Source organism: Seriola dumerili, unplaced genomic scaffold, assembly GCF_002260705.1.
Source record: "Seriola dumerili isolate Sdu_G_001 unplaced genomic scaffold, Sdu_1.0 BDQW01000226.1, whole genome shotgun sequence".
NCBI lineage: Eukaryota > Metazoa > Chordata > Actinopteri > Carangiformes > Carangidae > Seriola > Seriola dumerili.
In genome coordinates, this window is record NW_019174481.1 from 2,533,119 (window position 1) to 2,544,481 (window position 11,363).

Below are 11,363 nucleotides of genomic sequence, written 5' to 3' on the forward strand. Positions count from 1 at the left end.
GAATTTGACTTCACCACCGTCACTTGTGTTAGAATAATATTTGATCAGGAGTTTCTATACTTTGACTCAAGTAATCTGCCATTCATCAACATGTGTGGTATTCACTTAGAATAATACCACACCTGTCTGAGCTACACTGGGCTTATTGTTCCCAAAGTCATTCATGTGGCAGGTTGTTTGTATTGGCTGCACTTGTGCTGCCAGTTCTTTTTTTTTTTTTAAAACAACACAACAGTGTCCGCTGTGTGGAGAAGTTACTGAAAACAATTTTTATTTTTCTAGAAAAACAAAAATTTCGACATAGAAACTGAACACAACGACATAACACTGGTGAGCGAAATACATAATCAGACTAATATGTGATGTAGCAGTGTCCACCCTGCGGGGTTAACATGGAGCAGATACCGAAGCAGGGCACACCAGTAACCCTGCTGTGTGAGTGCATGTGTGTCTTTTTAATGGTGCAGCAGTGTCTTAATGAGTGGAAGGACTTGACTGCATGGGACAAAGATTACAACACTTCAACCCTGAGCCTTATTCAACATAAATACTCTACGTCATAACAGAAACAGACATGGACGGACGAACACACTGCACTGGCCAACGTGCTGTAGAAAAGAGGTTCATACTGTGTCTTGGAATTAAGGAAGTTTCCAACCTGTTGACTTTTCAGGGAGGCATTCAAGGATGAAATATTCAAAATGATGCAGACGCAGACATTATTTTCACTTTGACTCAGTGTCCACAACAGCGCTGGTCATTTCCGCAGTCGGAAACGGTCTGTGTTTCAAATGTCTACAGGAGATCTCAGTGACATCCATTTATATTGACCTTTGAGGAGTTATCCAAGCATGGAAAGAAAAGCAAGTGTTCCTTAAGATCCCAACATTTCAATGGCTTCATCAAGAAAAGTAAACCTCAACGTTCTCCCTCTCTTTGGAGAGCTTTGAAAACTTAAAACATACTGAACCACCTTTGATTTTGGTTTCAGTCTTTCTCGGGGGTTAATCAGACGAGCAGGTTGTGAGCAGGAGGGCAAAAAAGGTGCTTGATTCAAGTCGGTAATCCATTCTTCTCAGGTGTGTACAAGGGACAGTGAGAACAAGACGGAGTCCCCCTGGACATGGCATCACATGGTACGGTCCATCCGTAACACTGGAATGACAGTTCCTCTCATTTTGGGACCGATGGATACACGACAACAGTGCTATGTCATGTCCTCCTCCTCCTCTGAGCAGTAGTCCCGGCCCTGGATACAAAACACAGACACGCTAATGTTTGCTGTGTATTTCTTATCCCCAAGGATGAAGCTAATGAAATGAGCATCACAATATTAATGTAACTCCAATATTCATATTAAAAAGAAGTGGGGTAAATGCATTCAATATCACATGTAAATGATCCAATCAATAATTAATGAAATTAACTGGGTTCCACTGTTATGCACGCATCTACGAACAATCATAGAGAGACCGATTTATTATTAAGAGGCCAATTACCATTAGGAGACTCAAAGAAGACAGAAAAAATAAAATGCACTCTTCAGCTACGCACGCACACACACACACACACACACACACACACTGCAGATCTCTCATTCTAGGAGCTATTGACTGCAGCTCTGGCATTATTTTATATTAAACAAATCCCATTGCCACGCATTAGCCTGTTCCTGAGTACCTTCTACCTCACATTGTCTGTGGCTCTGATCTCCACCCAAATGTTTCCCCTCTGACGACATTAATCTTTAAAAACAGGTCAACATATTCATAAGGCTAAAAAAAGGCTAAGTAATGTTCCATAAACAGCTGGTCACTGTAGTTTTTAGCAATCATTACTCAAACAGGAGGAAATGGGGCATTTGTTGGGGACTATTTTTAGCTGAGGATTAATACACATTTGGTGTGCTAGTGAGTACTTCCGGCAGTAGGATGGTGTATGTGGGATCGACTCAAAATAAACTACACTGCCTGGTCACTATGTGATGAAGGAATATGTCAGCCAGTGCAACAGTGTGGCTCACGCAGTGCACAGTATTCACACGCCTTCACTTTTTTTGCATGTTATGTTGCAGCCTCATACTAAAATTGTTTAATTCATTTTTTCTCTCATCAAAGACAAATTTTAGAAAAGGCTAAACAGCTCATTTATTACTAGAGTAGCTGCCTCGCGGTTGTATGCCTCCCCCGACCGGCCACATGGCGGGAAACGTTCACAATCTCCCCTTCCTGAGTTACAGCGTTGAATAATTAAGCGTTTTTGCAGAACATTATGATGTCACAGTGAGGTTGACCTTTGACCTTTTTGGACATAAAATGTCCTCACCTTATCATTTTATCCAAGTAGATATTTGTGTTAAATTGTGTCATAATCAGCTTATGCATTCTTGAGTTATGGCCAAAAACAGTGAGCTTGACCTCTGACCTTTGACCACTTAAATCAAATCAGTTTATCGACGAGTCCAAGTGATCATTGGAACCAAGTTTGAAGAAATACCCTCAAAGTGTTACTGTGATATCATGTTCACAAGAATGGGACGAACCACAGTTTGAAAACATAACGCCTCCGGCTCTGACTGTCGTTGGCCTGGAGGCATAACAAAGGAAAAACTGAAATATCACATTGACATAAGTAAATTTTCAACAAAAAAAAAATCTGTTTTCCTTCTGTCATTACGGGGAATTGAGTGTCGATTAATGAGGAAAACATAACAAAATGTGAAAACTATACATAATTTCCAAATGCATGTTAATGAGAGAGGAATAAGCAGAATAAGCTAAATCAGACTTTAGAAACACATAATACCTGATTTAACAGGTTTTCAACAATACCACTTGAAAAGACGACACTCTTGGAAAACACAGGCCGTGAAAGATTGAGGCTCTTTTGTGGTATCATTATGTCATCTGCTGTGTCCTCACTTGCTGCAGCTTTGCTGCGGTGATAGGATTAACCTCCATTATGTCATTTAGCATTTAGGGGCTTTTTGGAGAAACACAAAATCAAAATGTGATGCTGCGGTGGCGGCTCGTCCCTCCTCACCTTCTCAATTTTCTCATCCAACATCCTGAAGAATTCTTGCTGACTCTCTGAGGAGTGGATGCTTCTGCAAGGAAACATGATACAGCAGCTTAGAGCTTCGCTATGTAGCTATGGACATGATGAAGAGTTAGCTGGTGGACGAACATACAAACACACTACTAATACACAACATGTAAATATATGTTAATGATATCTAAAGAGCAAAAACAGCATCATCAGTCGTTGACACTTACAGTATCTTTTCATTTCCGTTTGATCCTGTTTCATCCATGTGTTCACCTTTACCAAGGAGAGCACTTTTCTCCTGCAGGACGCCACACAAATAAATAAAAGTGCACATGATCAAATAGTTGTGGAAAAAACAGACAGTTAACTAAGAAGCTCTACAGGTGACTTATTTCAAACATAGCTGTTTGCCTGAACTGATAAAACTTAACAAAATTTTGTATTAGAAAATATTTATATCTAAAAGCACTTAACTTTATGTAACACGTGTCTGGTATTAATAGAAACCCCATTATCTTCTGGCATTATTGTGTTACCCTTGTTCTGGTTTTTCCTCATTAATATGCAAATGTATTCTGCAGGGTATTCTAACATCTGATCATGACTTAGTTTGATTACAAATTGGCTATTTTCACAAACAGGCAGATAAACAGAAGCCATTGTTAAAGACAGTAAACGTCCCATTAGAGACAAAAAAAAAAAAGAAAAAATACAATAGAATCACACACTGTGCTGTCCTGGCCGTCCACTCCTCCCTCTTCTCCACTGATGTACTTGACTTTCTCCACTCCTTTCATCTTGTACTCATCTGTGACAGAGTGGGAGACAGAGAAGCAGAGAGGAGCACATCTCCTCTTATTAATACGCGACAGCAGAGGCCGGCGGGCAGGCACGCAGAGGACGACCCACTCACAGCCACTCTGATCAGCACAATCCTCCGGGTTAATAGTTCTCACAGTTCAGTACTTGGCAAAGTAATTATGTGCTTGGATTCTCACGCTCCAGACTAAATCCCCTCTTAACAATGGTTGGCAAGCGGCAAACACATGAGCTGTCAGTCTGATTCTCCTCTTTGCTCTCCATCTTTTCTCTCACACATGCACATCCCCCTCCTCCATCTCACTCCCACGCAATCAGAGAGGAAATGGAAATACAGATATGATGCATAGTAATGATGGCCTGATGGACACATACAGTTGTAACACATCACATTAATATTGTGTGAGATATGATTATTGTAGCCCAGCTGTGTTTTTTTGAAACACAACCTTATTATGAAAATAACAAACATGTCAGATTAGTCCACACTTGTTAGGCCTGAGTAATGTGCAACAATTGTCTGCTGATAGTATCCCAGTGTCTGAGTGGAACAGTTTCAAGCACACCTGCCTTTAATAAAGCACTAATTAAGGGTCAATCCGGCCCAGAGAACTGGACCATGAACAGAGTTCATCCAATCATCATTACTGGTGACCTTTTCTTTTTTTCTTTTTTTTAAAATGGATAAATTAAGATTGCATCAACACTGTTTCATTCACAGCTTTTGAAAATTGTTTTCAGATTATTTAATTGCTTGAAAATTGAATTTTTCTTACTGTGACTCAGTAAGAGAGATATAAAGTTATGTTTTGAACAAACTTTATTTATTGTTTTTATATATAATTGCATTTATAGACACAAGCTGAAACAGCTTTTCTTGATTAAGCCACTGACTGACAGGAACTTAATCAGCAACAATTCTGAGTCACACTTCAGGCAAAAATATTTACTGAAGACTTGTTGCTTTTCTCTCTTTTCCCAAGATCTTTGGGTTTTTCTGACAAAACAAGAAAGAGTTTGGGAAACTATGATGGACATTTTATATAAAATCAAACCAATTGATTGTGAAGTGTAACTGTTATTTGCAGCCCAAGACCAAATTCATCTTAAACATGCTGGTAGCACCTGAACTGTTTGATGTTTCATGTGCACCTGCATGTACTCCATCCTTATCTGACAAAGGTCCATTCCAGCATTATTGAATACTGCTAACAATTTCTCAACATTCTTGAAAAGGACTAAATATAAAGCTCAACAGTGGATTATTATTATTTGATTTTACATACCCATATTGTAAGTCTCATTGATATAAATGTGTAAAAATGCAGGTAGTGCCGACTGTGTTAGAACTGTGCTGTAACCTCCCTGTGAGCAGTGAATCACTTTGATGTGTTCAGTGAACAGACTGACCAGACAGGAGGTCCCCGTTGCTGTAGGCTTTACTCTGGCTCTCCTCACCGTTGGGCACGGCAGACACCTGCTTGGCAGAGGTGCAGCCCATCTCCTCCTCCTCAGCTGCTCTCCTCCTCACTCCTGAGCACCGCAGGCACACCTGGGGACAGGTATGAGGGAGCGACACTGCGTGGTTAGATGTGTGTAGGTGAGGAGCAAAGACCACCAAGCAGAGAAGGCTCGGATCTCAGACAGGCCTCCTGATAAAGGTTCAGTCTCTGGGGAAATCATCTGAGGGGCATCTGTGGGTCAGTGAGGGCTCGCATCATCACAGAAGTAAACCAGTCTTCTCTCGCAGAGGAAGAAATCCTCTGGACTCCAGCTTGTGAACCACTAATTTTTCATAATCAATTAGTCATGAAGCGCCCCACCCTGGAATTAATACATGCGGGCATCTCAATCGATTCCCGCACAGACAATAAAATAGACGGTGTCGCCGGGTTGTGAGTCACGCACACGCTGGTCTGGGAAAACACCAATCAGAACGTGCGCACGGCGGTGCCAGCTGCACCGCAACAATAAGGCCTTTCAAGCTGTTCACGATGCCACTGTGCCAAGCCGCCGGGGCATTTGATTAGTGAATGAGGGGTTTTCTGTGGAGCTCAGAGGATTAAACTATGGCTTCCATCTCCGCCGGTCTATCGGCCTGTAAGACCCGCAGCAATATGGCTCACATAACAGTGTGTTAGACCACATTACTTGATTGCAGACGAAGTGTTCTGCACTAGGCTCTGGGAAAATCAGAGTGATTGATCCCCATATGGTCAGGTTGATCCTAAACGCACTGGCCGCACAGCTGAGTCCAGCTGCACAGTCAGCTGCTCCTCACACACCACTACCCACCGTACTATTATTTTTCAATTGTACGTTTATATAGAGAAAGGCTGCAGCTGCATCCTGTAAACGGTGCATCACTGGGCTATATCATTCAACTGGAGGCAAGCAAATAATAAACGAGAGATGCAAGAGGAAAAATATATCCGCCTAAAAGCTGCAAAATGCCAGCCACAGCATCGGAGAAAGGAGATAACGATCAGGGTTCCGTATACAAATATTAACAAAAGATGCGAAAAGAGCAGCCATTCCACGGCCAGCAGGAAACGCCGAGGCGACTATCACACAGACGGAGCCAAATAAACAAACAATAGATTGCGAAATAAACGCAACAGCAGTGGGGCAAATTTACCTTTCTGCTTTATCCATGGCTCCGAGCTCCTTCCTCTGGTTTTAGTTCAGAGAGGCTTTACTCCAGACGGAGGACACACATAGACCGCATCTGCACCTCTCGGCTCAATACAGGCATCATCAGCAGTGGAGGTGCAGTCAGTCCGTCTGCCAGCTGTCTGGTCGGACTATTGGAGCTCATGGCCTGATACTGTGTTAAAGTGATAAAGATGACAAAATACTGAAGCGAGTCAAACAACTGCTAATATGATTTTTTTTTTTAGAAATTACTCTTGCTCACAGAACACTAAACAACCCGCACTATTTTTCCATACGATTTTAGAAGCGTATCCCACCTCTTTATGCAACGGAAAATTGACTACGAAGGTGTATTTTTTTATCAGTTGCCACTCGGACCTATTTCACCGACGCACCGTGAACTTCCGTCCAGCTCATTCCTTCTGCATCATCAAAGTTGACAGCAAAAACACACTAAGTTGTTGAAGTTCAGTTCCTCCGACGTAAGTGACAGTTGACGCCGCCGAACACTGACCTCCATCAGTATGATTTTACTAACAATGATCGCTCGTGTGGCGGACGGACTGCCGCTCTCTGCGTCCATACAGGAGGAAGAACAGGTATGAATGAGACTTAGCTTCCCCACACAGACTCTGTGTTTGAAGAGAACCACACGCGAAACTCCATTCAAAACTTTTGATATTTAACGGTGGCTAGCTTATCCACTAAAAATGTTGAGTAGGCCCCCCTGAAAACATATTTACTGAATGTTTTTTGATTCTTGGCAGTATATCATAATATTACATATATTTAATAAAACTATAATTTAACTTTAAATCTGAACGTTTACGTTTAACGTTAACGATAAAGTTTAGCTAAATGAAAAAAAAAAGTTTATTGTTTGGTTTGCTGTTAGCAGAAAAGTTGATTAGTTAATGAATTTAACGTTAGTTTCGTTTGCAAATGCGCAAGAATTTTACATTAAGTCAAACGTATTCATTTGGGTCCAAAAAAAAAAAAAAGGTTATGGACCATTTGTGTTATTTAAGTATTAGTGTTGATATAATATTCTACAGCTGCCATACAGTTCAACATATGTCAGTTCCGACTATAACCTATTCTTGTTTACCTCTGCCAGTCACGAAGAGACCTCCAGCAGTACCAGAGCCAAGCCAAACAACTGTGCCGTAAACTGAATGCTCAGAGTCCGGACCGCTGCACCCTGGAGGCCGGGGACGTGAACTTTCAGTAAGTTAAAAACATGTACTGTTGTTGGATGTTATCAGAACCCAAGAGTTCCTTCTGTAATATTGCACAATTGAGTTTGGTTCATGTATCACCAGGCATCAAAGTTATTACAAATAACCACTAATTCGGGCTTATCTTTTTTCTCTCTTTTGTTTAAGTTATTTAATAGCACAGGGTATTTGCTATCTGTCCCTCTGTGAGGCTTCATTTCCCAAAAAGATGGCGTTTGCTTACCTTGAAAACCTCCACAATGAGTTCTATGATCAGTATGGAAGAAAAGTACCCAGAGTAACAAGGCCGTACTCTTTCATCGAGTTTGGTAAGACTGGCGTTTGTGTGATCTCTTTGTGGAGCATTGTCCTTGCAGAAAGAACAAAAGCCTTGACTATTTCTTGCACACATTGTTCCAGACACATACATCCAGAAAACAAAGAAGACATACGTTGACAGCAGAGGCAGGAGGAACCTGGGCAATATTAACACTGAGCTGCAGGATGTCCAGAGAATTATGGTGGCAAATATTGAGGAAGTTCTGCAAAGAGGAGAAGCTCTTTCTGGTAAGTACAGGATAGTTTTGGAGTGTTTAGGCATTGTGCTGTTGCACCATTTTTCAAAATTAAATGTACATTTATTGATTCAGAGACGCCCCGATTCATCCGTTTGCATTCTTTCTCTCAGCTCTAGACACAAAAGCCAGCAATCTGTCTACCTTGTCGAAGAAGTACCGCAGCGATGCAAAATACCTCAACACTCGCTCCACGTATGCCAAGGTGGCCGCTGTGACAGTGTTCTTCCTCACACTCATCATCTATGTGCGCTTCTGGTGGCTCTGATGGACTCGCGAACGAAGACATTGATATTAAGGAGAGGGGGTCCCTCTTTAAAAACAAATCATTTAAACAGATCCCGCTACATTTCCATTATATATCAGGGTGCCTTAAAGGGGTCATATAGTGTGTCCATGTCGGGGGTACATGTTCTTTCTATGCTTTTTTTTCAGCTTTGACTGATGCTACACATACAGTATAAACTGAGCCACTGGTCTGTGATGGGACTTCTATGTATGGAAGCAAATGCTTTATGGTGAGTTCATGTAACTCTCTTTACTGGAATATTAAGAGAGGGTGTTGCCAAACTGATGTTTACACATTAGTATAGAGGTTAACGGTGGAAAGTCTTAATATTGTGATTAAAAAAAAATGTTTATTGTTCAAAGTTTACACTGTAACAAAGTCTTACTGAAAAGATTAAATATTTATCAAATTGCCAGCTTCTATTTTACATTTGTATGTATGACACAAGTTATTTTAATATCATGAACAGCATTGTAAACCAGCATTTCCCTGGTCACACACACTAACCCTGGCAGCTCATGTTCACACAAACAACAGTCACACCTACACATCTCTGGGAGCTGCTCTGTATAACCGGTGTGATGACAGCCAATGTTGGGAGCGGCTCCACTGACAAACACCTGAGGCTCTGCACCCCTGTGCCACTGGTGTCTGCTCAGGTTTAGAGTAAAGAGTCAAAAGGTGATAGCGACAGGCACCAACACAGACTCAGATTAATCGTGTCACTTCCAGACTCAGAGACATGTTGGATGATTGGAGGGATGATCAATTGTCAATTTATCAGATATCAGTTGCAGATTTCGATGACATCAATAGAGGAGTTCAGTGAATGATGTATGGTCTTGTAGTCCATTCGTTTTGTCCTTGCTGAAATGAGTAATGGCTCCTGAGGAGACGGGAGCACTTATTCCCTCTCCATAATTTCCAAGCTGACAGGAGACTCAGACTGGGTTGTAGAGTTATTCATGCCACAGTTAAAAGAGCAGAGTTCTCGTCTCTTTCCTGTCTTCCAGGGTGACAAATGGACGTTTGCCACCAGACTTACGCCACCAGATCAAAGTCGTCTCTCTGCAAAAGAAACACAATGGTCATTTACGCAACATTAGATTTATGCTTTAGCCCCAATGGCAATTTTATGTGTGTGTTTTACAATTCAGATTCAAAGTCAAGGCGGTTATTTGCTTGAAACGACTGCAGGATAATATATGTAAACAGATGCTGAAACGTCACCCACCTCATCATTATAATTCATGACATGCTGCTTGATCTTGGAGGAGTCCACCCAAGTTACAAAATCTTCCATATTTCTGGAAAGACGAGTAATGGTGTCAATATTTGATGACTGGAGAGGCTTTTACACAGACACCTTGACTGTACATTTTTTCAGATTTTACAGAATGTACAGTTTGCCTAAAGGGGTGTTTGCTACATCGAGTCAAAAGCAAATGTGGACACCAACCTTGTGACTAGAAATGCTGGGTCTGTGACGATGTCTGGGCCAACACGCACATCTGAGACAGAGTCAAGGTCAACTACTGCAAAACAAATTCTACCCTTGGACGTAGACAAATGTAGTTTCTCTCAAAAAGGTACTATGACACATAAACACAGAAACAAAGAGTACATTACAATATCAGACACTCTTTGGTATAAACAGTTGCAGAAATGAAGGATACGTCCTTGTTCAATGAAGGTGATGGCTGTCTTCAGGTTCTGGGCCATACGGAGGTTCAGCATAATGCTGGGCAGCCTCCTCCTACAGGAGACACACAGATCAGGGTGACAAGAAAACAGACGGGTGATGGATGCTGGCAGCTACCGACTGAATCAGAGTGTAACGTATTGATTATTTACCTGCAGAATGAAGAAGCTGTGACTTTCTCTGTGAGGGAGAGGTTCTGTTTGGTGGGGGTGAGGCCGATGCTGTACCTTTTTATATGAAGAAACCCAAAAATGATCAGTGCGATATCAGTGTGAGTGAGTCGAGATTTCATACAGGAACCCGGCCCACCATGCAAAGAGTGTACCTCCTATCAATAACATGCCAGAGCAGGTGTTGACGAGAGAGGTACAAGGTACAAACTCCAGTGGATGGAGGAATATTAGACTTAAATGTAATCAGAGTCTGTAAATTAGTCAAACAGGGTCATCACACTCTCTCACTCACAGTTTCTCCAAGAGTCGATGTGTGCTCTGAGCTCTGAAGCCGTCTCTCTCGTCCAGGTCTCTGATTTTCTGGGCCAGATCTCTGATGTTACGGCTCAACTTGTTGTACCTGAGACATTGGAGAGAAAAAAACACCATCAACACTGTATCCATGTTTTAGTGTCTATACGATGTATGAACTGGTCATCTGGAATAATTATCACAGCACGTCTGAACTTACTTACACTTTATATTTTTCTGCAGTCATATAATATTTAGAGGGTTGGTTCACAGGCTTTAGTGGTAGCTTACAATGACCAGTCAGATACTCACTTGGTGTAGTCCTCCCTCTTCTCGATGCGATACTTCCGCAACACTTTGACCTCGTGCAGGTTGTTGTCCACCTCCCAGTTGATAAAGTCCACTTTCTTCAGCAGCTTCTGTTCATGATACTTTAATTTACGAACCATTTTTACACCCTTTGCTTAAATCCAACTTATTTACAAAGCTGGTTCCTTCATACGCGACTGGAGGGGGAAACAGGAAACACGTGTTTTTCTTTCCTCTTCTTCTTCTTCTAATGAATTTCCGGCAGGATGTACACTGTAAAGCGTA

At 41.6% G+C, this 11,363-nt stretch overlaps 3 protein-coding genes across 4 annotated transcripts; 1 reads left to right on the plus strand and 2 right to left on the minus strand.

Moving 5' to 3' along the window:
- Nucleotides 1–227: 227 nt before the first annotated feature.
- LOC111228773 (uncharacterized protein C1orf21 homolog) lies at nt 228–7,692 on the minus strand. 2 transcript variants are annotated; one of them, XM_022754801.1, is made up of 7 exons: nt 7,631–7,692; nt 6,506–6,694; nt 5,278–5,419; nt 3,777–3,856; nt 3,276–3,346; nt 3,043–3,106; nt 228–1,249 (listed from the first exon to the last, which is right to left on the minus strand). In XM_022754801.1, the coding sequence occupies exons 3-7, from the start codon at nt 5,366–5,368 to the stop codon at nt 1,208–1,210; spliced, it is 348 nt and encodes a 115-aa protein (XP_022610522.1). In that variant the 5' UTR covers nt 5,369–5,419; nt 6,506–6,694; nt 7,631–7,692; the 3' UTR covers nt 228–1,207. The 2 variants fall into 2 exon arrangements, with proteins under 2 accessions (XP_022610522.1, XP_022610523.1); XM_022754802.1 differs by lacking the exon at nt 7,631–7,692 and adding an exon at nt 6,840–6,931.
- Nucleotides 6,953–9,016, plus strand: LOC111228770 (vesicle-trafficking protein SEC22b-like). Its single transcript, XM_022754797.1, has 5 exons — nt 6,953–7,121; nt 7,640–7,749; nt 7,908–8,068; nt 8,160–8,306; nt 8,428–9,016. The coding sequence occupies exons 1-5, from the start codon at nt 7,047–7,049 to the stop codon at nt 8,580–8,582; spliced, it is 648 nt and encodes a 215-aa protein (XP_022610518.1). The 5' UTR covers nt 6,953–7,046; the 3' UTR covers nt 8,583–9,016.
- imp3 (IMP3, U3 small nucleolar ribonucleoprotein) lies at nt 8,739–11,324 on the minus strand. Its single transcript, XM_022754798.1, has 7 exons — nt 11,082–11,324; nt 10,771–10,878; nt 10,458–10,532; nt 10,280–10,359; nt 10,063–10,114; nt 9,838–9,910; nt 8,739–9,671 (listed from the first exon to the last, which is right to left on the minus strand). Exons 1-7 carry the CDS (start codon nt 11,216–11,218, stop codon nt 9,645–9,647), a joined length of 552 nt encoding a protein of 183 aa, XP_022610519.1. The 5' UTR covers nt 11,219–11,324; the 3' UTR covers nt 8,739–9,644.
- Nucleotides 11,325–11,363: the final 39 nt, after the last annotated feature.

Excerpts from the sequence above, each read along its gene's own strand:
- LOC111228773 (XM_022754801.1), bottom strand. The coding sequence starts at position 5,368 with ATGGGCTGCACCTCTGCCAAGCAGGTGTCTGCCGTGCCCAACGGTGAG. Across the intron at positions 3,857-5,277 it reads CAACGGGGACCTCCTGTCTG|ATGAGTACAAGATGAAAGGA; the intron begins GTCAGTCTGTTC and ends ACTCTGTCACAG. Across the intron at positions 3,347-3,776 it reads TGGACGGCCAGGACAGCACA|GAGAAAAGTGCTCTCCTTGG; the intron begins GTGTGTGATTCT and ends GGCGTCCTGCAG.
- LOC111228770 (XM_022754797.1), top strand. The coding sequence starts at position 7,047 with ATGATTTTACTAACAATGATCGCTCGTGTGGCGGACGGACTGCCGCTC. Across the intron at positions 7,122-7,639 it reads CCATACAGGAGGAAGAACAG|TCACGAAGAGACCTCCAGCA; the intron begins GTATGAATGAGA and ends TACCTCTGCCAG. Across the intron at positions 8,069-8,159 it reads GTACTCTTTCATCGAGTTTG|ACACATACATCCAGAAAACA; the intron begins GTAAGACTGGCG and ends ACATTGTTCCAG.
- imp3 (XM_022754798.1), bottom strand. The coding sequence starts at position 11,218 with ATGGTTCGTAAATTAAAGTATCATGAACAGAAGCTGCTGAAGAAAGTG. Across the intron at positions 10,360-10,457 it reads ACAGCTTCTTCATTCTGCAG|GAGGAGGCTGCCCAGCATTA; the intron begins GTAAATAATCAA and ends TGTCTCCTGTAG. Across the intron at positions 10,115-10,279 it reads CACCTTCATTGAACAAGGAC|ATGTGCGTGTTGGCCCAGAC; the intron begins GTATCCTTCATT and ends ACTCTGTCTCAG.